Raw genomic sequence first — 27,791 nt, 5'->3', positions numbered from 1 at the left:
TTTAACTTAACATGTTTCTTTTGAATAAAATATCCCAGTGCTTCAGTCATGAGTTTCCTACGAGGAAAACTTGTCCATTTGTTTTAGAACCTCTAATGCTCATTTATTGACAAAACTTTGGGTATTTGTGTATATACAGTTATGGCTATGTTTGTTTTTATTACTGGCTTCATTCTTGTGTTTTGTCTACTCAAAATTTCTAGGTATCTTAGCTGCTATTCTTTCTTCTTTGTGGCTATTTCCTATAGTATCTAACTTTGGCTATATATATATAATGTCATCTTCTCCTTTATCTATACTTTTTAGTTTTGATAAGATCTTATCCATTTGATAGATTTATAGCATACCAGGAAAATACATTCCTATCATCCTTTTGCTATGTGTACTCCATCTCTGGCCAAGAATCTATCAATACTATATTGTAAGCTATGATCCAGAAATCTATTTCCCATTCTCAGACAATACCTTCATAGCCAGCCATTCACTTCACAAATTAATTTTTCTCTTTTGTATCCACTGTCTTTGCCAAGCAACAGTGAGGATAATCTGTGCCCCTATGACCTTAATTTTCTTGCTCTTCATAATCACTGGCAATATTTTTTAGGTTCCTTCTGATAGTGCCATTTCTGTCCACAAGAAACACCAAAAATTGGTAGTAGTCTCCTATTTTGATAGGTCTTGGAAAGTTATCTACCAGATCTTGGATACCTACATCAGGAAGACATTAGACATCTCTACTGATGTCATCAGGTCAGCAAATAGCTGTTTCAGTGTCTTTAAGGAAGGAACTACTAGTCTTCTTCTGTCCCTTAATAGATGATGTCTCACTTGACTACTTTTGTGGTTTTAGTGTAACAAGCAGCTTCTAGTTCCTCAGAGCATCTAACTCTTCTCTAGGAAGAGTCAAATCTGTTTTTAAGCTGTAAGCGTACAGCTATTATTTTTCTTTTTTTCTTGTCTATGTAACTCTTCAACGGTCTATCATCCTGACAAGTGTTGTCATCCCTCCTCTAACAAAAATCTCAATTATTCTACTAAAAGTTAGTATCCATTTCCGTTATGAGACCTTCATTTTAACTCACAACTTGGGGTATGGAAAGGCATTCATCTAATCTCTTCACCTTGTCCTAGGAGAGGACAAAATAGAACAAAATAACAGTCACTCAGCTGGATAGCAATATAAACATCCCACATTCCATGCAAATCTCTGCACAGTTTCACTATTCTCCCTAACAGTGGAGATTTCTACCTTTTTTTGCAACTATTTGTGGATGTTTATATCTCAGTTTTAAGCATCTGGTTATAACTTTTAACAATGATTACTTACTACCTCATTCAAATTCCAATTCTTTATTTGAAAAATTCCCCAGCATCTCAGTCTAGTATCAATCTACAGTCTCTCCTGTTTCATCACCACACCACTCTATCAATTTGAGTAATCCACTAATCCTTGCACTACCTTATCTCACTTACCTAGCCTCTCTTGCTACTTAGCTTCTCTATTCTTTCTGAGTCAATCTCTTAAATTTCTATTCCCTAATCCTTTTAAGCCTTCTTTAATTCTTCTCAATCATCCTCCAGTTTGCTTTCCTTACAATCTGGAGGCAAGATCTGAACCAGTATTTGCTCCTGGAGATGGCCTCAAAATTTTCCTCAATTTCTCCCAAAATTTCCAAATTGTTCCTTTCCAAATTCAAACTTGGACCTACTTTACTAGTCCAAACTCCTCAAAGTAGCCTAAATAATTTTTTTTTGCTTCTCATTTGGCATAAATCTTTTTCCTCTTCTATTCATTTTCCCAAAACCTTATGAAGTAGAAGACTAAGGAAGAATCAGAAACAATTGAACTCAGTAACCCAGTGTTTGATAAACGTGAGAATATGTACTACTTGTGAGAAGAATTCCCTATATGGCAAGAATCATGGGGAAAATAGAGAATCATTGTGCATAAATTAGGTTTCACTATGCACCAGAATAAACTCAAAATGAATACATGACCTGAATGTCAAAGGTCACACCTTTTTGAAAAAAAGGAAGAGAACCAGATCAGTTACCTTGTATAGTCACAGCTATACGAAGTGAACATTTAACCAAACAAGGTAAAGAGGTTATCACAAAAGATGAAATGGACAATTTTGCTTACATAAAATTTAAAAGCATGGTCCATACTTTTGCATGGATCAAAGTAATGCAAATAGGATAAGAGAAGTGATCAATAGGGAAAAAATTTTTCTATCAACTATCTTTGATCAGAGTCTGATATGCAACATGACACCTTCCATCTAAAACCTCTGCCTGGTTTCAACTTCACAGAATAAGATGCCCTTCCCGGGATTAGCTGATCACTTTTCATCTCATCACAATGCTTCTAACTCAAGCTTTTGATACCTCCTTCCTCAGCCTCCTCTCCCTTCTGATTTCAGGGTTAGAGAGTAGAATACTAAATTACTCCTTTATAGAGAGTAGAACCTGGACTTTCAGTTCACTCCACCTTCCATCTGCAGTTCTGCTTGGTTTCAACTCCATGGAATAATATGCCTTTGTGTTGGGTACCTCCTCCCCCAATTTCCAGCTTCTGTTTATGTGTTGTCTCCCTCCCATTAGTTGTAAGCTCCTTGAGGGTACAGATTGTCTTTCTTTTTCTTATTTGTATCCCCAGCACTTAGCACAGTGCCTGGCACATAACAGGCACTTAACAAATGCTTAATGAATTGAATTAACAGGGAAGTTATACAAATATAGAAGACCAAAAGACGTTGTCCAATAGATAAAAGGTCAACGGATATAAACAGTTCTCAAAAGGACATCAAATTTTTTAACAACCATATGAAAGACTACTCCAAATCATTAATCATAAGAAGGATATAATTCAAAATAATTCTGAGATTTCATTTTACACCCAGGAAATTGGCAAAGATGACTAAAGATGGGAAGAGTACATGTTGGAAGGGTTGTGGAAAAAATAGCACACTTTGTGCCTGGTGGCAAAGCTGTGTGTGGTCCAACACTCTGGAAAACAATTTGAAATTATGCTAAGAAATTCATCAATCAAAAAGCATTTATTAAGTGACTAAAATGATCTCTTTCAAGGAGATCACATGGCTAAGCATATAAATTTTAAAAAGTTCTCAGATAAACTGAGTATTTTTAATATACTTTTTATAGTAGCAAAGGCCTAGAAAAAACTAGATGTCCCTTGACTGAGGAATGGCTAAGAATCTTATATGTGTAACAGAATACTATCATAGTATATGAATATAATGAAATATAAAAAATCAGGGAAGAACCGAGGCAAAGCAAAGCAAGTAGAACTGGGAAAACAATATGCACAATGATTATACCAAAGTAAATGAAAAACAACAACAAAACAAATAAAACTCAATGCTGACTATGATAAATACAGAGAACCGTAGGAAGAACTGATGCAAAGTCAAACAAGAAAAATCAGGATAGTATGTACAATGACATAATAAGATAGATGGAAAAAACAACAAAACAAAAACAGAATGCTGTTAAATCACCCCAAGGAAGAGATGTAATTACAACTTCTCTCCATCTCTCTCAGGGTGGGCAGGGATTAGGGGTAAGAGAGTTACTATGGGGGTGGAACTCTACAGATAATGTCAGTCTTGGTTGTTAGTTTTGCTAGTTTTTCCCCCTCTTTTTCACTCTTTGTAATAGGGGATAGCTTCCTTGGAATGGTAGATGGTAAAGATATATTGGGAAATGAGGTTGCTATGAAAACCAAAGATGGAACTGAAAACATTTTCAAGTGCCATATAAGGACTACGTAAATATATCTGCCACGGTGAGGGGTTAACTCTCCCTCTTTTATTTCCACCTATCCCTCACTCCCTTTCCTGGCTGGAGCATCCAGAATCCATCAGGTTATTGGACTATTCACACTTGGATGAAAGTCACCAAACTATGTTCCTTCCAGTGAGATGATGGACCACTAAGCCTTACCATCTACTCTCTGCCACTGTCCATTCATAAGGCCTTATCTGAAACACTACCATTTCTGCCTTCCCACCCTGCTTCATTTATCATCTGATCTGCTGACAATATCCAAATGCTTGTTGACAGTTCCACCCTTCTGAGAGTGTGTGTTCCTTGAGACAGAGAAGGTAACCATTTTTCTACTTGTATCTTTAGTACTTAGCATTCTGATTGGCACACAATGTTTTATAAATGCTCCTTCATTCATTTACAATCAGCTATTCCTATTATGAATTTTTTCAAGTATTTACTTAAAAATAATTTTTGAATTTAAAGTTTTGGATAAGAATATGTTGATTTTAACTCTAAAAGATGGGTTTTTTAAAAATTATTGAAAAAAGGCACTAACCCAAGAATATTTGTAATGGGATGATCCTATTTAATGAATATGTATTTTTATATTTACCCACTAATTCATTTTTTCAAGACAAATAACTCTCACCCCCAAATCCTCAACCGGTTGTGGCCCAAATTCTTTGGCAATCATGAAATCTGGGATCACATATTTCTGAATTTTCTTCCCTTTCTTTTATTCTCTTAAGCAAGCTGTTTCCCCAGCCTCTTTATTTTATATTGAATTTGACCATAATCTCTTTTACTAGCCCTGACATTTACACTCAACAGTCTAAACCAAACTTGCTCTTTTCACCCCCAAACTTGTTTTTCCTCTTGATTTAAGGCATGCTTTAAATCTCAACTATCATCTTTGACTCTTTCAATCTTATATGTTCAACATCTGCAATAACTAACATTTTTTCCTTGCTTCCTTTCCCACTTGCCACTAGCCTAATTTAGGCCTCATTATTGCATTCTTATTGGTTTCTTCACCTCTATTTGTCTTACTCCCTATTCTATTTTCACAATGACAGATTCATTTTCTTAATTTATAGACATGACCACAGCATTTCACTGTTCAAAAACCTTCAATAGCTCACTATTTCCTATACAATAAAGTTCAAATTCCTTAGCCTGGTCAATGAGTTCACAAGAATTCATTAAATGTCTACACTACGTTAAAGATTGGGTGTTCAAGGCAGTCTCTCTACAAGCTGTCTTCAGTCTACATTTTTGCAGCTTTATCTCATACCCTTTTTAGCACTTTATTCTGTAATCAACCTGAAACACTTAATTGTTCCAGGAACACATCCTAGGATTTTCTGCCATTGTACTTCACCTGGAGGACCCTACCTGTTCATTTCTACTTGTTGAAATTCTTCTCACTCTCAGATGACTCACTCAGCCCAGGTGCCACTTATGCCATGAAATCTTCCCTGATCTCTCCAGAATGGAAATATATTCCTCTTCAAAATTCTAATTATATTTGATTCATATCAATCTTATCCCTCTTCATCCCTTTGCAGCTGTACTACCAACTCATATCTACAGGACTTTCTCTTCCATGCCATAAAAACCTCTTTACCCTAGGCTACTTCTCACACTGGAGGCCTCTGCCCTTGTGGCCTCACCATCTGACTAGCTGGATTCTCCTAAAGTCTGCAATTTATGGAGATGGCCCAGGCCAAAGATGACTTCCCACCTTTGTAGACTACACTGCTGATTTATCTCCACAGGACTTTTTCTTCCATGCCCCTATTCAGAGTCCCTTCTCCATCCTCTACTGCCTTTTCAGATCCCTTTTGTGTGCTGTCTTCTCTCCTCAGGAAGTAAGATCCTTGGGAACAAACTACTTTCTTTCTGCTTCTCCTTGTATTTCCAGAACTTAGCACAGTGCCTAGCACATGGTAAGTGCTTAATAAATGCTTGTTGACTGATCAACATATATTACATTCTCTATTATGGTTATCTGAGAATAAGGCTTATCACTCCTACTAGAATGTAATCTTGAGGGTAAGACACTTGTTTTGTAAAATATTATAGCTTGATGGAACCTAGAGATGATGTAGCCAATCTCCTTAGTTATAGCTGACTGAACTAAGACTCAGCAGCTAAGAGATTTGTAAAGTCATGCATTTAATAAAAGCTGGGGCTACAACTCATGTCTTATGATTCCCAAGTCCAGGGCTCTTTTTATTATCTCAAGCTGTCTTTACCACCATGCTGTCAAATTCATCTCTATGTCTGCTTCATCACTTGGCCTGATGTTCTCCCCATATTAGACATCAGAATGGCAACAAGGGGATGTAGTTACTTAAGACGATCTCAAAAAGGGGACATGATAGAGAAAATCCTGTGGAGATGAACTGGCAGTGTAGCCTGCAGAGGGATAAGACAACTTTGGCTAGGACCACCTCCAAAAATTTAAGAGTCCTTTTTAACATTACTTTTTTATAAATGCATATTAACATGATATAATTCTACTCTGCATGGAATGAATATATTCATTTTGTGGTAAGTAAAGTCTCAAGTGGTATCATAAACGCTCAAAGTCTTGGCTGGACTATAATGCACAGAGGGTGCAATTTTTAAAACTTGTGACAGGCATGCAAATGCCCTATCCGTGCACTTGTATGTACTTAACAAATTTTTAGTGAATGTTGCTGAAAAAGATCTTCCTTTTATGGTCAGCTACAACTCCCACCTGCTTTAATTTAAGCCCATATTTTCTTCTTTTCCTATCACAGACATAGAGAAGAATTGATTTATACCTCTTTTATAATATCGCATTGAATAATTCAATAATCTGACAGTCAATGTGAAAAAACCCCACAAAGTCCCCATCTCTGATATAGATTAAAGCAGATGCTAACATAGTTTGCCAATTCTAGGATTTTGCCAGGAAATGCCAAAATTTTAAAATAAAATTACTGAGAACTGTGGCAGATGTAGTTTACACATTAATTTGCAAAATTAAAAAATAGGCTTCTTGGTTTCAAAAAATACCATCGCCCCACATTGATTAGATATTATAATATTCTTTAATTATCATGAACCAGGTTCAAATACCATTCTAGTCTATAAAATTTCTTTCATAGTGCAAAAAATAAAAGACCTCAAACAATAACAATAAAAAAAAACATGGCAAGGGCAGTCTGAATTGAAAAGTAATTGTTCCTAACTACCTAAAGCTTTGAAATTGTAAAATAAAAAAGAATATTTTGTAACAAGATCACCACTACATAGAAAACAGATTGAAAAACTAGATGAGCTGTATATGTATTTACATTACGTATGTTAATTTGTTAAGGACATGATTTTTTCAGGGTAGAAACCCCTTCAGCTAAAGCATATTGCAACCCATATATAAGTTATCTTAAAGACTTCCTAAGGCTTATAAAGGTTAAGTTGTTTGCCCATGGCCCCACAGATGATAAGGAAGAATATGAACCCAGGCCATCTTCCTGACTCCAAGTCCAGACCTTTATTTACTATGTTGGTCTGCCTATCACATAAAATATAAACTTTGTTTTATATGTGTATATTATTCATATAATTCAATATCTATACATATTGTACATGCATACACACGTATATGTACATGTGTGTGAGTGTGTGTGTGTGTGTGAGTGTGTTTGTGTGCAGTACACTCTTCAGAGGGAACTTTGTTAGATACTCACGGAAATACTGTAAGAAGGTTCCAGAATCACAGGTAATGACATTTTCCCTTGAAGATTCAATTTTGTTAAATAAAAAATTTTTTCCCCCACAATCTTCTCTTTTTTCATGCGACGTACACCATAGAGTCTAAACCGAACTGCATAGTTTCCAATCATCTCAGATTCAACATGGTTAAACTTGAACGTTTCTGTGAAGACAGGGCATGGCCCTCGCTGGACACTTGTTTTGGCTCTCTGTTTCTTTATGGGCAGAAGAACAAGGTGCACTTGCCAGCAGTTGCTGCCGGTCCTGTTATACGTTGGGATATCTGTGACAGCTGTCACTGTTACTAGGAGCTTCTGTTCTTGTGAGTCATAGTCAAAAGTCACATCCAGGGTGCCATATTTAGCTTCTGGCTCAGGATCAAAAGGTTTAGGAAGTTGTGAAGATGATCCTTGAGCTGACACATCCTAAGGAAAATAAATTTAAACATTTCAGTTTCGAAATCCTATTATCAGTCTATTAGAGAAATATATGCATGACCTTCCTTAAGCCTGGTGATGTTAATATGACCTTAATTCATTACAATGAGAACAAAAAAGGACAAAAAGTTATATCTATGAGGCCAAGGTAGTTTACCTAAGCAATGAAGCTACTCCAAAATATTAGCCTTTTAAAAAAAATCACAGAATTTCATATTTCAAAACTTTGATTTTCAAAAACAGGGGGGAAATCTTTATAAATAGAAATATGTAAAATTCAGAAAACTTCCAAAGTTTACTTTAAAAACTATGAACTATTATTATACGTATTGCTAACATACATACAAACACACTAACATTACATACATATTACTAACATATTTACATACTAACTATTATTAGCTGAGTTGAAAATCAAAAGAAAGTTAAAGTTATGGTACAATTTGGATTTTTCAAGGACTGCTCTGAAATATCATTACTAATATGAAAAAATATCCAAGGCTTGAAAAATAAAGGAAATTTAATTTGAAAGTATAAACATTATGGTCCCAGAAAAATTTCCTCCAAACACTCAATGTATATTGTTTATTCCCAAAACATTTTCATTAGTAATTGTTAAAAACAAATGGCTTCATAAATTCATTATAGATAAAGAGATTCTGAAATCCATAAAGTTCCTATGGAAAAATTCAAAGGTTTACAAAGTTGCAAGAAAAGAATAAAATAAGTTTAAAAGCAAATAGAGGAAATCTTCCTATTATTATATCTATTCTTTTCTTGAGGATTATCATTACATGCCAATTCAACCATCCTGGGCATCCCAGGAATGTCAGACAGAACTGCTTGTCTTTCATGATTTTCCTCTACCAACATCTGCAGGGGAGAAGCCTGTCAGGCCTGACAAAAGTAGATGAGACTTCGTAGGAAAGGATGATCAAAAAAAGATATACCAATGTGTCCCTTTTGTCAGGGTCCTGTGACTGTTAACTGCCAGAGTTCCACAACTTCTGACACAGGTGCATCTGAGAAAGTGCATGTTTACTGAATAGGAAAGGCTCATAAAGTTATTTTTATATACTTATTTAATATTTTATTTTCCCTCCAATTACATGTGAAAACAGTTTTTACCACTAGTTTTTTAAAATTTGAGATCCAAGTTCTCTCTCTTCCATCCTCCTCTCCTCACTCATTGAGAAGGCAATTTGACAAAGGTTTCATATATGTAGACATGCAAAACATATTTCCATGTTAATCATATTGTGAAAGAAAATACAGACCAAAAAACCCCAAGAAAAATAAAGAAGGTAAAAAAAATGCTTTGATCTGCATTGAGACTCAATCAGTTCTTTTTCTGGAGATGGATAGCATTTTTCACCATAAGTCCTATGGAACTGCCTTGGATCACTGTAATGCTAAGAATAGCTAAGTCAGTCACAGTTGATTACTGTATAATATTGATGTTACTGTGTACAACGTTCTCCTGGTTCTGCTTATTTCACTTTACATAAGTTTATGTAAGTCTTTCCAGGTTTTTCTGAGAGCATCCTACAACAGTATTCTATCACCATCATATACTACAACTTGTTTAGCCATTTCCCAAGTGATGGGCATTCTCTCAGTGTCCATTTCTTTGCCACCACTAAAAGAGCTGCTATACATATTTTTGTACACAAAGGTCCATTTCCTTTTTTAAAAATATCTTTGGGATACAGACATAGCAGTGGTATTGCTTGGTTCAAAGGGTATGCATAGTTTTATAGCCCCCTTTGGGCACTGTTCCAAATTGCTCTCCAGAATGGTTACATCAGTTCACAAATCTACCAACAGTGCACTAGTGTCTTAATTTTCTCACATCCCCTCCAATATTTGTCATTTTCCTTTTCTATCATGTTAGCCAATCTGATAGGTAATAGATGTGGAGGAGTGGCACCTCAGAGTTATTTTAATTTGCATTTCTCTAATCAATAGTGATTGAGAGTATTTTTCATATGACTATAGATAGCTTTGATTACTTTATCTGAAAACTGCCTGTTCATATCCTTTGACCATTTATCAATGACTCTTAATTTTATAAATTTGACTCAGTTCTCTATATGAGAAATGAGGCCTTTATGGGAGAAACTTGCTGTAAAGATTTTTTCAGTTACAATTACTATGTATTTCCCTCCATCCTATTTTCCCTGTTTGTCCTCTTCTCTCTTTCCTTTCACCCTCTCCATCTTCAAAAACATTTTGCTTCTATCACCTCCCTTAGTCCACCTTCCCTTCTATCAGCCTCTGCCCTTTTTTTATATCCTTCCCTTCCTACTTCCCTGTAGGGTGAGAGAGACTGACCAACTGAATGTGTATGTTATTCCCTCTCTGAGTCAATTCTGATAAGCATTAGGTTCAAGCAAGCCCGCACCCTAGATCCCCCATCTTCCCAACCACTATAAAAGCTCTTTCACACTTCTTTAATGTGAGATGATTTACCCCATTCTACCTCTCCCTTTCTCCTTCTCTCAGAGCATTCCTTTTTCTCACTCCTATGTATTTTTTATATATCATCCCATCATAATCAACTTACATCCATGCCCTCTGTTTATGTATATTCTTTCTAACTGCCTGAATGATGATAATTCTCAGAAGTTACAGATATTATCTTCCCATGTAGGAATGTAAATAGTTTAACCTCATTGAGTCCCTTATGATTTATCTTTCCTGTTTACCTTTTTATACTTCTCTTGAGTTTTGTCTTTGAAAATCAAATTTTCTATTCAGCTCTGGTCTTTTCATCAGGAATGTTTGAAAGTCCTATATTTCATTGAATCCCCCCCCCTCAGAAGAATTATACTGTTTTGGTGGACAGATGATTCTTGGTTGTATTCCTAGCTCCTCTGCCCTTCAGAATATCATATTCCAAACTTGCCTATCCTTTAATGTAGAAGTTGTTAAATCTTGTGTAATCTTGACTGTGGATCCACAACATTTGAATTGTTTCTTTCTGGCTGCTTGCAATATTTTCTCCTTGACTTGGGAACTCTGGAATTTGGCCATAATATTCCTGGGAGTTTTCATTTCGGGACTTATTTCAGGGGGTAATTGGTGGATTCTTTCAATTTCTATTTTATCATCTGATTTTAGAACACCAGGGCAGTTTTCCTTGATAATTTCTTGAAAATGATGTCTTTTTTTATCATGGCTTTCACAAGATTCAATAATTCTTAAATTATCTCTCTTTGATCGATTTTCCAGGTCAGTTGTTTTTCCAATGAGATATTTCATATTTTCTTCTATTTTTTCATTCTTTTGATTTCATTTTATTGTTTACTGATTATCTCATGGAGTCATTAGCTTCCATTTGCCCAATTCTAATTTTTAAGGAATCATTTTCTTCAGAGAGCTTTTGTACCCCCTTTCCTATTTGGCCCATTCTACTTTTAAAAGAGTTCTTTCCTTCAGTGAATTTTTGTACTTCTTTTTCCATATGGCTATTTCTGCTTTTTAAGGAGTTCTTCTCTTCAGTGGATTTTTGTGCCTTTTTTTAACCATCTGGCCTACTCTGTTTTTTAAGATATTATTTTCTTCACTACTTTTGTGCCTCCTTTACCAAGTCATTGAGTCTTTTTAAATGACTTTCTTGTATCACACTCATTTCTTGAACCACTTTTTTTCTTCTGCCTCTCTTATCTGAATTTAAAAATCCTTTTTGAGACCTTCCAGGAATTGTTTTTGGGCCTGAGAACAATTTGCATTTTTCTTTGAGGATTTGGATGTATCAGTTTTGATTCTGTTGACTTCTTCTGAGTTTGTGTTTTGACCTTCCCTGTCACCACAGTAACTTTCATGGTCAGGTTCTTTTTTAATTGTTTGCTCATGTTTCAGTTTATTTCTTGACTTTTAACTTTATGTTAAAGTTGAGCTCTGCTCCAGGAGTAGAGGGGGCACTACCCCAAGCTTCAGGGTTTTTTTGTGTGCAGCTGTTTTGAGAGCTAGTTCTGGGACTCTGTAAATTTTAGTTTTTCTAAGGAGGTATAATCTCACGAGAGGTGTGTTTACTACTTTCCTGGCCTGTGCTCTAGGTGGTGATTGACCACAAGCACTCTTTCCTATTGTGAAACTATGACCAGGGTCCCCAGTCTTCTGCTTCTGAAAGCTCTGGTGTGCTAGTGATGCTCCTCACTCTGGGACTATGACCTGGCTCTACTTATGGGCAATGTGACAGAGTTCTGCACCCAGGGGAAGCAAAGGGACTCCTGTAATCTCCTCCTGACCAGTTGTTTAACCCCCTTTCCATCTGTGGATTGACAGTTCTAGAAACCACCAAAACTGATTCAGTCATCCCCAAAGCTTGCTGCTGGTTTGCTGGAATCTGCCTGCACTGGTACAGCCTGTACTTGACTATGATACACCTCTCACCCAGGTAGGACAGATCTTTCCTGCCAACCTTCTAAGTTGTCTTGGTCTGGAAAATTGCTTCACCCCATCCTTTTGTGGGTTCTTCCACTCCAGAATTGGTTTTGTGGTGTTATTAAAGTTGTTTGGAGGGGAATTTTGGAGAGCAATGGTGAATCCCTGCCTCTTCTGTGTCATCTTGGCTCCACTCCACTCCGAAGGTGTAGCTGTTGAAGCTATTATTTACTTACTGACATAAAAGTTTTTGTTGTTCAGTCATTTCAGTTGTGTCTAACTTCTCATGACCCCATTTGGGATTTTCTTGGCAAAGACACTGGAGTGGTTTGCCATATCCTTCTCTCACTCATTTTATAGGTGAGGAAACTGAGGCAAACAGGGTAAACACCTTGCCCAGCATTAAACAGCTAGTATGTGTCTGAGGCCACATTTGAACTCAGAAGGATGAATCTTCTTCACTTCAGGCCCAACACTTTATTCACCACACCACCTACCAGCTCCATGACACAGAGTATTCATTGCCAAGACCTCAAACTCTGAGCAGATTACAATCCAATCCAAAGCAAAAGACAGTTGAAGAAACATAGTCACAACACAAAGGAAAACAGACACAGATTCCCCAGAATTACAATAGTTTGTCAACAAACACGCAGCCTATAATCACAGTATGGGGTCAACTCTTCTTTTCATATGGGGCCTATATTTGGTGCCAGAATAAGAGAGATGCTTGTATCTTCCTCTGGGCTCCTGGCAACAAATATGCCTTTGGGTTTCCAGAGTTCAGTTGCTCTGCCTCCTTAGCCTCATATGAATCTGAGAAATGATCCTATGAATAGTTAGCAGCCAGAATTAAGGTGGGTGTATATAATAAGTGAGGGGGAGTGCTAATTCCAAATAGGTGCTTTTACAGAGATTTCAAAGTTTTACACCAGATTTTATTCCCCATTAGTTTAGAACTTTTATTCAATCAGTTATCTGGCACAGTAGAAAAACCACCTTTTCCCTGATGTTAGATTTGGTAGGTCATCACACTATAGATTTAGGGCTGGAAATTTCCTCAGGGAAAAATTAGATTTTCCAACTCCCGTTTTACTTATGGGGAAACTGAAGTACTGAGAGTTGAGGTGGCTTATTCAAGGTCATACAGCTCTGAAGTGGAAGAGCTGGGTTCTGAAGTCAGGTGCCAAGACTCCAAACCAAGTGATTTTCCCAATACACTATGCTGCCCTTTTATATCAAGCTGCCCTCATGTTGACTACACTGTAAAGCTCAGCTATTGCAAGGCTAAGCACTTGAAATCTTAGTTATAAAAAGGAAATTTCTCTCTCTCTCTCCACATGCACACACATATACACATGATACAAATATACACATGATACAAATATACACACATACATATGTATGTATGCATGTGTATATATATATATATATATATATATATATATATATATGTAAAACATATTTATCAATCATTATTTCTTACAGAACTCAGGGCTTAGCACTCCTGATCCACTGTCCTTTCCACACTTCAAGGGGTACTTTTCACTTATTTAGAAAATCATTCTCTAAATGTTAGTAGTCATCAATGTTCACAATGATATAGTTTTAATTTGTAATGGGAAATTACCAATTGAAGACACTGGTTAGGAAGAAATAACTACAACTAAAGTTGCAATTGCATTCCTATAGAAAAAGAAAAAAAAACACCAATTCTTTCCAAATGGTCTCAAAAATCTGAGTACTCTACTCGTTCTCTTGCCTCAATTTGGTCTCAAAAACAAAACAAACACTGAAATATCCTGCAAATCAAATTTGCCATGAATTCAAACCTTATAACAGAAATACAGAGAATTAAACCTATTTATGTTGATATAAAAAATATAACTTTTGTTTTAAGCATGGTAAGTTGTTGTTGTTCGTCCTGAGTCAGAAATGTAATTCCTCCCAAAGGAAAAAAATTAATTATTCTAGATGATATCAATACATAAACATTACCAAAATTCATTATATCAAGGAACTGACATTGCTATTTTAAAGTTGAAACCATAATGCTAGCAAGCCTATTTATAAAATCTTGTCTTTTTTCCCCAACTACTTTCTTTTCAGCATTCCAAAGTATTATAAGCATAAGATTCCCTGATGTGAAGTTAAGTAGCTTTGGTCAAGAATGTAAATACTAGATTAAGGATGTAAACTGGGACAACAAACTACCACAGACAAGGTCAAATACACCCACGGCACTCTACTGTTACCCAAAAGACCATATGGAAACATTATGTACCCTTTTACTTACTTCTGGGCTAAGAACAGCAGTACTGTCACTGGGCACATCCTCTTCATAGCCTTTATTATGAAAACTTTCTATTTCATGTCCTGTACTTCCTTCGCTTGGGCATTTATTGTATGAACATCTTGGACTGTTGCTACAGTGAGAAAATTCACATTTACTGTCACCAATTTCTGAAGGTGTACATGAGAGATGTGGAGAGCCACTGTCATCCTGATACGGTGGTGGCTGCAATTCATCCAGTGGAGGTGTTCTTCTCATTCTTTGAATGCAGTTTGCTGTGAATGAGTGAGAATTCTTGTTATACTTTAATTAGAGCTTTAATTTTTAATATAATATGTGGTAGAATTAGATGATCAAAAGATTTCATTGAAAAATTTCATATAATTTTGGACTACAATATTTGTAGATATAATTTCTCCTCTGTTAATTCTCAGGAGAAATAAAACCATTTCCTTCTAACCCTCTTAGCCTGTAAAACAGCATCTGGGGAAATGACAAAATATTTTTTGTTCCACTGAAAAAGACAAAAGACATAATTAAGGACAAAAACAATGTTGAACCAACATAGAGACCTGAAAAAAATAGTATTACTAGTAGAACTGTTTTTTTTTCTCCTTTAAGGTTAAAAACTCCTCTTCCAACTCAAATATACTTCATATTTATAATCTGTTGTGTACATGCAAACTCATGTAAATGAGCAGTATCCTGATTCTGCACATTGGCTATGATTTTCAACTTGGTGTTATCTGTAGATTTGATAAACAATCATTCAAGAAACACTTATTAATCACTTACTATGTGCTAGGCATTGTGCTAAGATCTGGAAATACAAAACCACAGGTCCTGCCTTCAAGGAACTCACATTCTAAATGGGGAGACAACATGTAAATAACTAGAAACATACAAGAGATATAAATAGAAAGCAATCGGAGAGGGAAGGCATTATCTGTGGGGGGAGCTGGCGAAAACCTCCTGTAGAAGATGAAATTTGAACTGAGTCATGAGGAAATCCTGAGAGAGGCCACAAGATGGAGGTGAAGTGGGACATCCAGTGAGAAGGCACAGAACCGGCAATGGGCTGCCATATGAGAAGAAGGGCAAGAAGGACACTCTTGCTGGACTGTAGGAGAGCCCTTGAGGAGAGCAAAGTATAAGAAAAAACTGGAAAGGAAGGAAGGGGCCAGGATGTGAGGGCTTCAAATGCTAAACGAAAGATTTTATACTTGGATTCTGAAGCTAATAGGGAGCCAATCGGGGGAGGGAGGAGGGATATGAATAGACCTCTATGCCTTTAAAAGAAAATCCCTTTGGCATTTACGTGGAAGACTTATTAGGGGCAGGAGGGAGATTTGAGGCAAGGAGACCTTAGAAGGCTATAGTCTAGTGTGAGGTGATGATGGCCTATACCAAGGTGGCAGCTGTGAGAGACAGTGTGAAGGTAGAAACAAGAAAAACTGGCATCAGACTGGATATATGCCTTAAGCGTGAGTGTGAGCCTGGGTAACTGGGAGGATGGTGGTATCTTTGACAGTAACAGGACAGCTGGAAAGAAGGTTAGGTTTGGTGGGAAAGGTAAGCATGACATCTCTGCATTTATCCACATTATTGATTAAGATATTATATAGCAGAAGATCAAGTACAGATCACTTTAGCACTCTGATGAAGATCCTTAGCAAGCATCTGACTTAAATGCAGAATGGAGATAGAAGGCTGCCGGAATCAGAAGTGGGATAGAATAAAAACCTGGTTGGGTAAATCTTACAAGGAAGGAGAATAGATGATTATAAGATGTGTCATCTCATAGAGAAGAAAATGTGGAAGGCAAAACCAATTTTTAAAAAAAATGTGGCAAGGTATCAAACTAAGCAAAGCCATCCCAAGGACACATAGGGATAGAGAGGGAAGGAGGAGTATAAACAGAAAAAAATGGAAAAGATTTATAAAAATTATTATGATAAAGAAAGTGGAAGTAGCACACATGGAACCTAACTTCACAATCTAGGATTTGGTCATAGAGGAATTAGAAATTAAAATAAAGAGAACAAAGATAGGAAAGCTGTACGTAGAGAAGATTCATGAAGGAGGTAACATGTTTGAAATGCAGAGCAACTAATACAAAGTATCTGAAAGAGGAGGAGATACCAAGTGTGGAGAAAAATCTTGGGCCTTATTAATATTGAAAAAAGGCAAATAAAAAAGAACACAAATAACTACTGATGTCAGCTCCATCATCTATCTAAACTCTTTATAACTGTGATTGTGATTGTGAGTTGAGGGTATCCTTGATGAGGACATGAGCAAGAAAGGTGTTTTGTAAGTGATATTCAACATTGGACCACATCTTTATTATTTCACAATTAACTGAAGATTTAGAAAATATAAGATTCCATTGTGTTTATTATTTGTTGATTATGAAGAAGTATTGGATTTGCAAGAACAAATGCCACTTTTTGGCTTTTTTTACAGGAATATTTTTATTATTATATATCAGAATCTCTTAAGATTCCTTGGAAGATAAAACAGTTGAATTAAGCATACAAAATAACTTTCAGATAATAAACACGAGGTAAAACATAAAACAGGGAGATATATGTTCACCAAATATATCTAGCACTGTGATAGAAAAGATGCATCACAGAGTCCAAGTCAAAGAGAGGATCCCTGTGGAATGTGAAGTCCTCCAGATGCTCTTGGTGGTAGATGACATGCTGTTGATTTCATTATATTCCAGAACATCAGGAAGAGTCTCTTGGAAGAGATCTGTAACCACTCAAAGGAGTATGGTTTGTCCAAGGAAGTAGATTAAAATAGATGAAAAATGTATATTGCACAACTTATAATATGCATTTGAATGAACACCTTGCAGGGCTTGTCTAGTAGTATGAATATCTGGGTCAGATAACACAGATGCACAATGAGTTAGGCCTAGAACTGAACAGGCAAAAGAGAGTGGGCTGGATTGCCTTTGGGAAACTGCAAAGCTCTGTTACTGATCCTAAACTTCTCATGATAGCAAGAGCCCATCTTTGTCATATTAACATTCTAATTACATATCCAAACTCTTGACGCTATATGGCAGTGAAACACGAAATACAAATGCCTTTAAACAACTAAAAATATCACACAGAGGGCAATTACTAGGCATGTGGTGGGTATGAGCAGGTTACAGCATAGAATCAGTGAGAAATTCTGAAGAAGAGGTGCAAGACATGATTGAAGGACTGTATGATAGGGAAAAAAACACTGGGCTGGTCACAGAGCAAGAATGAGGGATGACAGGCAGATAGGCAGAAGTGTTCTCCTGCTACAAATGAAGAATTGAAGACCTTCAGCATAGGGAGTGTACTCCCTGGGGTGAACTTATTGCACGTGTTCCACAGAATGAGCAGATATGGATTGAGGTCTGCATAACTGCAGGAAACTTCCAAATCACTGAGATCACAGATCTATTTAAGTACTATGATCATCATGTCAATATTTCTCCAGGCTCTGCTCACATTTATTCTATATTGGTGGATACAAGGTTTCTCTGAATCCATTTCTTTTGTCATTTGTTACATTACAATACTAATTCCATTAATATCCATATACCACAACTTGTTCATCAACCAATTGTGAAATTCCTACTTTGTTTCCAGTTCTTTACTCCAACAAAAATTGCTGCTATAAATATTTTTGCATATATGGGTCTTTTCTCTCTCTTTTTGATCTTCTGATAGCACATGCCCAGTAGTGGTATCACTTGGCCAAAGAGTTTGTAAATAACAATGTTATTAATAATAATGATAACAATAGCTATCATTTTTATAGTGCTTACTATGTGCCAGGCACTGTGCTAAGCACTTTGTAATTATTATCTCATTTGATCTCCAAAATAACTCTAAGAAGTAGGTGCTATTATCATCCTCATTTTACAGATAAAGAAATTGAGACAGACAGAGGTGATATGATGTGCCTACAGTCACACTGCTAGTAAGTGTCTGAGGCTGGATTTGTACTCAGGCCTTACTGACTCCAGGTCAGACGCTGTATCCACTGCACCACAAAGTGTAGTGACTCTGGGTATAGCTTCCAATTATTTTCCAGAATGGTTGGAATAATTCACAGCTCCACCTACTGCACATTAGTATGCCTCCCTGACAACAGTGAGATTATCACCTCACTTGTTCTGGACATAATGTATCTACTAGTGCTACCTAAAGCAATGCTTGGTTGTTTTTGTGTGTTTGCCCTTTATGTCATATCACTGGCTCATTGTATTATTTTCTTCACCAATCTGAAAGGTGTGAAGTGGAATCTTAGAGAAATTTTAATTTGCATTTCTCCCATTATTAATAATTTGGTGAATTTTTTAATTCTATTTTTTCAAGGAATACTTTATTCCCTCTGACAGAGGGGTGCTCCTGAGGCCTTTTACCTTCTCTTCTAGGAGGGAACCTAGACTAAGCTTTGAGAATAGATAATAGTTATGTAGCCCATTACAGAAATAATATGCCATAACCAAACAAATGTTGGGCATCCTATAAAGGTGACTACAAAGATCTCCACACCTGGAAATCTGATGCTCAGTCCTCTATCATATTTGTAGATAACTCTTGTGGAAAATTCCCTTGGCTAGCTGCTCACTGGCCATGCCTGTCAGCCTTGCTGGAAATCCAATAGCTGGTTCTAAATAATATCTCACTCAGCTGTTCCTTATTTTTGCTTTTTTTCTTTTGAGATGATGGTAGCTTGTTCAACTGACTTTCACAATTAATAGTCACCTACCAAAAGTCCAACGCAAAAAGTTTCTAAGCATAGCTGACATGTATGTAGTGGAATCTGAATGCAACTCCCAAATCACTTCATACTTCCTCCTCTTCCTCTTTCTTCTCTTTCTCCTCTAATTTCTCCTAAAATTAAGTCTTCACAAGCTTCCTCACAACTTTCCACTTTGCTACTGCTTCTTAACCTGTTCCCAATGACCCCCATTAGTATGCTTTAGAAATAGCAATCTTCTTGCCTTTTTTGTGAAATCCCCTACCTGATCTAGTTGCTTTATACTAATAAAAGCCCCAATACCAAGTAATCTTCTTTTGGACTTGTTCCATTTTCTCAGTGTCCATCCCAAAATGTGATGCCCCCTATATAAACACAGTACTCTAGACACAGTCTGAATAGAAGGGAGTATAGTGGGATCATCACCTCATTTGTTCAGGACACCGTGTCTCTACTAATTCAACCAATGATCATACTCATTTTTAGGGCTCCCATGTCACACTACTGATTCATAGGTTTAGAGTCCATTCAAATAACCAGGTCTTTTTTAATAGGAACAATGACTAGGCCTGATTTTTCCCATTTTATACTTGTGCAATTCAGTTTTTTAAAACCAAGTGTAGAACTTGACCCTTATCTCTACTAAATTTCATACTATTAGAGTCTACATTTGTCCATAGGTATCAAAATATGTAGTTCCTAATTCTGTTATTCACTGTTGGTTTTGCTCTCAATTTCATGTCAACTGCAATTTTTATAAGCATGCTATTTATGTTCTCATCAATGTGGAACAGAGTATGGCAAAAAACAAATCCCTGGGCCACCACACTAGGAACCTCCCTCCACTAATTACTCTTCTTTGGGTCTAGTTATTCCTATGGCTTTGAATCCATCAAGTTGTACTATTTCAATAATTTAGCTTCACAGTAGTTCAATGTCTTGCACCTAAATCAGGCTGTCCAACCTTAGGTTATCTTAGGGCCGCATTAAAATAAGATAATTATTCAAGGGCCGCACCCAGAATAAAAAATACAGTACATTAATAGACAGTGGGGAAACGTGCGTCAACAATATGACAGGTGAAGGTGCGAAGCGCAAAAGCAAACACAAAACAGCAAAGAGACAACACAACAGTATAAAGGTAGGTGCACACTGACTAGTCTGCATCATACAGATGGAACGCATCCCACAGATCAACTTAAAATTCCGTGTGATATGTTCCGTCCATAATACTGCTTAAAAACACCAAAGAAAATTAACATCAATGAGATTATTTATTAGTGATTGAATTAAAAAATCTAATACGCATTATTATTTTATTTTTTTGCTCATGATAATTAAAACTCACAGGTGGGCTGCTTAAAATCACCATATTTTGGACAGCCCTGACCTAAACTATCACTCTTATTTAAAAGCTGCTGGCCCTTGTTCTTTATCTTCATTCTGGATCCTGGATACAAACCCTAGGACTATTAAAGTGCAATTCCTGATTATCTATCTCTATTCATTCCCTCTCTCAACTATGTGAAAACAAAACTAAGCCCTTTGGTTCTACAATTAAAGACAGTCACTGTGTTATTATTCTCATCTTTTTCATTCTACATTCTCTCTACTAAAGCTTGGTTCTATGGAAAGGCATTTGTAACAGGCATACCTATGCCTAATGAGTGTTTTGAAACTACTATTTCTACACTTAAGTGAAAACTTATTCTATTTAATTTCCTCTTCCTTAACACACATATAAAAAGCTTATGAAAAAGGTGTGGAAATATTAGAGTAAAGGTATCACACTACTTAAGAATACTTAAGTGCTGCTAAAATAGTTCTCAACTCAATAAACCGGCATTTATTTATATTTTAACAGACTAAGTATATAGCATCTTCCACAATGTGGCACAAATAAGAACTTCATAGAATGTTCATTTAGAGAACTGAAAATATCATGCTCTGTTGAAATAAATGTGTTTAAGATCTTCCATGATTGGACATCAACCTACCTTTGTAAATTTCTCTTCCTTTGCTCTCCTTCATGCACCTTATTTGGCTTACTCACTCAAATCTAAATCTTTCCAGTCATACTCCACCTCTCTACTTTTGCTCATATTCTTCCTAGAAAGTGTCACATTATCAACTCCTCCCCTAGGCCAGGTCAAATGACAGGCAATTTTCAGAAGACAGGTGGAAATTATCTTTCTCTCTTCCGAACTTACACAACCCTTCATGCCTCTCTTACTGCACTTTGACAGTGTGTGCATCTCACATCTACTATACTGTAAGCACCATGAAGACAAAGACATTGACTTCTTTCTTTCTCGTGTGGTACCTAGAACAGTGCCTTATATTGTTGGCTGAATGTGTTTCAAATGTTATAGTAAAGTCTGTATACATAACACATATAAGGTTTGATTCAATTATGCAATAAGTTTCTCCATGAAACTCATCGAGTTTCATGAGGGGGGATAAACTTACATGAATGCTACAGAACTTTGAAAAAACAAATTTTCTGAGCTTCTTGATCAAAAGAAACATGTTATTTGTATATATTAGCATAACTACATGTTTTGCTCACAGATCCCCAAGTCTATTTAAAAGAAAGGAAATTTATTAATTCATTATATGATGTCATTCACATAGCGTGTGACTCCTTTGATAACATTATATCTGCTAAGAGATGGAATATTTTCTAGTATTTAACTGAAATCTCTCCCTTTTTAAGTCTATTTCTCTTATTTAGTTTTATAGAGGCGAAGCACTGAACAACATCTACTTCTAACATGACTGAAGAAGATAACTAAGTTGCCCATTAACCTTTTATTCTTTTAAGTTTAATAGCCCCAATTCCTTCAAACTTTCCTTATAAATGTAAATTTCCACCCTTTATAAAGCCATTTTGATGATTCTTTTCTACATACTCTCTAGGTCTACCCGTTTTGTTTTCATTGTACATTGACTAAAATTAGAAATACTCCTCTAATAAAGTTCTACTTACCATAGGAAATTATATATAGATAGGTAGGCAGATAGAGAGAAAGAGTATTAAGTGTTTCCTATATCCCAGACACTGTCTTAAGTACTGGAGATACAAATACAAGCAAGTCAGTCCTTGTCCTTAAGGAGTTTATATTCTAATGGATAACATAATGATTACTATTCAGCCCTTGCATGGCATAACCATTTTAACACACTCAATAGCATACAAAACAATTTGCAAAGCAGTTGCTGTTCCACTGTTTCATTCATGTCTGACTCTTTGTGACCCCATTTGGGGTCTTCTTGACAAAGATACTGGAGTGGTTTGCAATTTTCTTCTGCGGCTCATCTTACATATGAGGAAACTGAGGCAAATAGGCTTAAGTACCTTGCCCAAGATCACACAGCTAGTGTCTGAGACCGGATCTGAATTCAGGAAGATGAGTCTTCTTGGTTCCCGGCCCAGTGCTCTACCCACTGTGCCACCTAGCTGGCCTAGTGGCCTGGACTTATTTTTCTTCTACAGTAATTCTATAAAGATTTTTATAAAAATACATAGCTAGCCAGTAAGAACATCAGAAGACTGTACCACAAACATAAAAAACCCAACAGACTGCATTCCTTGTGTGTAGGGTTTCCAGCTGTGTGTATATGAATATGTGTGCATATATGCATAAATATCCCACATGTTAAGGATTGATGATTATCCCATGAAAATATACAACAATCTGATATCTGAGCAGAAGAGAAAATGCATATGACAGACTCACTTCTAAGTTACAGTGTGAAAACTCCTTAATCACAGAGTTGGAAGGGAACTCAAGAGCCATCTAGTCCAGTACATGAATGAAGTATAAATCCCTTTCCTTGTTTTTACCTTAATTCAGCACATCCACCCTATCATGTTGACTTTTCTCTCTAACCTTTGTGGAGAAAAATACTTTCAAATCTGGCCTCCAATATTTCCTAGTTGTGCACTTCATGAGCAACAAGTCACTTAACTTCTCCCATCCTGGGAAAATAACAAATGTACCTCTCATTGTGCTACTATAAGGATCAAATAAAATAATAAATGCAAAGTGCTATGCAAATCTCAAAGTACTAGAGAAACATCAAAATTATTAATATTTTTGAATGTCTTTCTTATAAACATCCCTCGTAGATATTAAATGGTCCTTTTTTAACATTCAATTATGAATATGTTCTTAGTCTTCCATTCCTTAACTACTGCTCAGAACCTCACAGCTGAGAACACCTCTCTCTACTACAATAGTCAAAGAAGTAAGTAGGCTTCTTTTGTGGAAAAAGTGGCATCTGGAAGACACTGTGAACAATCTCCTTAGGATAGCAAAATGCCTACAAGCAGTATAAAATGAAAGACAATGACAGCTCTGTGGCTATATTCTACTTTATACTTTTACACAAAAAGATTGGGAGATACAAAAATGATTTTCCCTAGTAATCTCTGTATAATTTAGAAGAATCTAAGTGTCCAGACAACTATCAGCATCATTTTGGCTTAACTGAGTAAATAAAATAGCTCTGTGACTTTTTCACTTTTACAAACTCCATTATATGTCCCCACGGGAAAACTTCATAAGGGCTCTGTGACAGAAAAAGGGGCTCTTATAGTCAATCATCTTTATCACCAACTAGAGTGATTCACAGATATCAGAATAGCAGAAGTTTCCATGGAGCTTTTTAACTATATCCTTCTTGAAAGCTTACCTCTAAGAGAAAAAAACTTAGCAACAAACCACATTTAAATACAGATATTAAAAAATCATGCATATACAGTAGTGTAAACAGCTGAGTCACAAGCTTCTCCATAACCAAGAGAACAAAATCAACATTAATATAAAACTCTTATTTAATACAAATAATAGCTTTTGGAGTTATACTAGGTAATCTTAGCCAATATATGCTCTACCTCTTCAATATTAAGAAGTGCCTAATATTTTGTGACTCTCTTTAGACTAAAGTATAAATCATTCATGCAAATAATAAAAGAATAAATTGTGTAAAAAATGAGGAATATATACAAATGTTACTTCATATTTTTATTGGAAAGTAAGGACTAACAGAGGTATGACTTTTAAGGTTAATTCATCTTTATAACTCAATATCATCAATGCCAGCTGAGGATAGTGTCTCTGAATGGGCAAAGTAGGTTTTAAACAGGTGCTTTTAACCAACTGATGGGCAAAAAATGAATGATCTTGTCTGCTGCTATAGCTCTGCAGATTCCTTTCTGACTTGGTTAAGTCTGCTATGGATGCTTGCCTTGCAATTAGAAAGTGATCAGCTCTGATCCCCTTGGGAAACCAAACCTAGGTTTCCTCCTCTACCACTCTAAAATTTGAATAACAGTGAAATATTTTGGCTTACATTTGGCAATATCTCAGCTCCAATTGTACTTTGGCATCTCGCATTAGTGCTTACCTTCTCATGATCCATGACAGCAAACTTCCAGGCCTAATCATTATTCAGACTTAACCTGCCCCTCCTCAGACCCAATCTGCAATAGTTATTGAGTTGGGCTTTGATATTTGCAAGTTACAAGTCCTCCTAGAGAAAGATATTTCTAAGTGGAAGAAATTAGGGCTTGTGATATGTATATATGTACATATATGTATACATACAGATACACACATACATATCTATATAACTATCCAGAGAGGTGCAACATCTTTATTTATATATGTACATAGATATGTAGATATGTAGTTGCATATAAATGTAGTTCTCCCTCTGGATTACCTTTCTACCCTTAACTTGTACTCATGGGTTGAATCTCCATAGATCAACCATCCCCAGGTCAAAGGTTTTTATGGGTTCTCATTTATAAAGCTATATAGCTCACAAACCCCCACAGGTATGTTTTACATTTAATATAGAACAAAATGAGTTTAAAGCAAAAGCATTTATTAAGATGGTATCATGAGAACATTCACTATCAAACACTCTCCCCATAAACCTATGGCATACTCTCCTATACACTAAGAGTAAATAAAAAAAAGGGCACACACTTGGGGAAGATGTGGCCAAGTCAACTCACATCTCTAAGACTAAAAGATCTCAACGTTCTCTCCCTTATTGTAGTGTCCTGATGATACTCCTCTTGAGTAGGGCGGCTCTGTGAGGTGGATCATTCAGCAGGGTTCCCTGAGTCTGTTCCTCTCCATAGCTCAGCACTTAATGGCCAGGCCTGGCTCTTTGCCTCCCTTGATTGCTGAGAACACTCCCTGCTGGATGTGACATCTTTTGTAGAGCAAGAAGCAAACCTATAAGGTCCCATATCTATGGGAGGAGGAAAGAAATCTCCCCTCCCCTGACATCTAGGAGAGGTGTAAACAAAAGGCAAAGAGTGATCCCTCCTCAAGGGTTGGATTCTTCCTCTGTAGCTGGCTTCTTCACTGCTGCCAATGTGAACAAGTAATCCCATTACATCTTGTCTTCTGCAGCAGATTTTGCCCTCTATCATCCGTATTCTCTCCATCTACTGGCTCCTTCCCTACTGCCTACAAACATGCCCATGTCTCCTTAACCCTCAAAAGACCCTGACTTGATCCTTTCATCCCCTCTATCATCCCATATCTCTTCTGCTCTTTGTGGCCATACTCCCTAAGACAGCCATAGGAACCTCTGCCTCCCCTTCTCTCACTCTTCTTAACTCTCTACAATGTGGTTTCCAACCTCAGCATTCAATCTAAATTACTCTCTGAAGTTATGATATCCTAATTTCCAAAAACAAAGGTTTTTCTCAATATTCATTCTTCCTGACCTCTTTGCAGCCTATGACACTGTTGGTCACCTTCTCTTTGATAATGTCTTCTCTTTAGGTTTTGGGGACACCTACCACTCTCTCCTGGTTCTCCTATTGAGACTATGTGACTGCTCCTTTTCCCAGTCTCTTTTGCTGGATTCTCATCCCAGTCATGTCTAGCTGCTATGGATGTCCCACAGGGCTCTCTTTCCTGGGCCTTCTTCTTTTCTCCCTTTACACTGTTTCACTAGTAATCTCATCAGCTCCCAAGGATTAAATTACCAAGTCTATGCTGACAATTCTCAAATCTACTTATCTAGCTCTAATCTCTTGGCCGACCTCTGGTCTTGGATCTCCAACTGTCTTCCAAACATCTGGAACTGGCTGTCTAGTAGATATCTTACACTCAACAGGTCCAAAACTGAATTCGTTATCTTTTCCTCTAAACATTCTGCCCTTCCAAACTTTCCTATTACTATTAAGGGGATCACCATCTAGTCTCCCAGGCTCACAACCTAGGCGTCATCTTCAACTCTTCACCATCTCTCACCAATCTGTTGCCAGGGCTTACTGATTTCACCTTTGCAACACCACTTGAATATACCCTCTTTTCTTCCCTAACACTGACACCACTTGTTACCTCACACCTAGACTACTGAAATATTCTGCTGGTTGACCTGCCTGTCAAAAGTCTCTCCTCACTTCAGTCCATGTTCTATTCAGCCACTAAAGTGATTTTCCTAAAAGCAACAGGTCTAACCGTTACTCTTCTCTCTGCTCAATAAACTCCAGTGGCTCCCTAATCCCTCCAATATAAAAAACAAAATCTTCTGTTTGGCATTCAAAGCCCTTCATAATCTATCCCCACACACCCTTACCTTTCCAGTCTTCTTATACCTCACCACACCCCTGACTTCCAGCAACCTCCTGCCAACCCTTTGAACCAGTGATGTTGGTCTCCATATTGTTCAACAATCAAGACACTCCATCTCTCATTTCTGGGCATTTTCTCTCACTGCCTGCCATGCTTGGAATGCTGTCACTCCCCATTTCTGCCTCCTGGCTTTTCTGGCTTCCTTCAAGCACCAGCTAAACTCTCACCTTTTACAGGAAACATTTCCTGATTCCTCTTGATTCTAGTGCCTTCTCTCCATGGATTATTTCTATTTATTCTGTACAAATTGTGTGTACTTGTTTGCGTGCAGTCTACCCCTATCAGATTTTGAGTTCTCTGAAGGCAGGGACTATCTTTTCCCTTTCTGTGTATCCCCAGCACTTGCCATAGTGCTTGACAAATATAGTAGGTACTTTCTGAAGAGCGTCCTTTTTAAGGTGCACCAGCCATCAATCCTTAGCCAGCCAAAGCTAGCTATACTGTAATTCCATAAATTGTGATTACATAACTTCTTCACAATTTGTAAAATAGGAATAGGGAGCACATATGTAATTACACCTCATTATCTGTTACCTGTTTTGTATCTTCTGTAATTTAATAAACTGATCTGGGAGAAATAAATTGATCAGAGATATCCTAATCAACTTCCACGCTCACTTCTCTCTTAGCCCACACACTAAGAATGGTTTTTACATTTTCAAATGGCTGGAGAAGTGTACACATGTTTACATTCATATACATACC

At 36.7% G+C, this 27,791-nt stretch overlaps 1 protein-coding gene across 2 annotated transcripts in view; it reads right to left on the bottom strand.

The window, feature by feature from the left end:
* Positions 1-27,791, bottom strand: part of SYT14 (synaptotagmin 14) — a 198,950-nt gene that overhangs the window by 72,185 nt on the left and 98,974 nt on the right. For both annotated transcript variants that reach the window (XM_036756108.1, XM_036756109.1), the window contains exons 3-4: positions 14,662-14,933; positions 7,515-7,964 (exon numbers count right to left, since the gene is read on the bottom strand). In XM_036756108.1, coding sequence (XP_036612003.1) covers positions 7,515-7,964; positions 14,662-14,933 — 722 coding nt within the window. The remainder of the gene's footprint in view (positions 1-7,514; positions 7,965-14,661; positions 14,934-27,791) is intronic.

Source organism: Trichosurus vulpecula, chromosome 4, assembly GCF_011100635.1.
Source record: "Trichosurus vulpecula isolate mTriVul1 chromosome 4, mTriVul1.pri, whole genome shotgun sequence".
Lineage (NCBI taxonomy): Eukaryota > Metazoa > Chordata > Mammalia > Diprotodontia > Phalangeridae > Trichosurus > Trichosurus vulpecula.
Note: the sequence above shows the minus strand (reverse complement) of the source record. Positions and strands in the feature narration are given on the sequence as shown.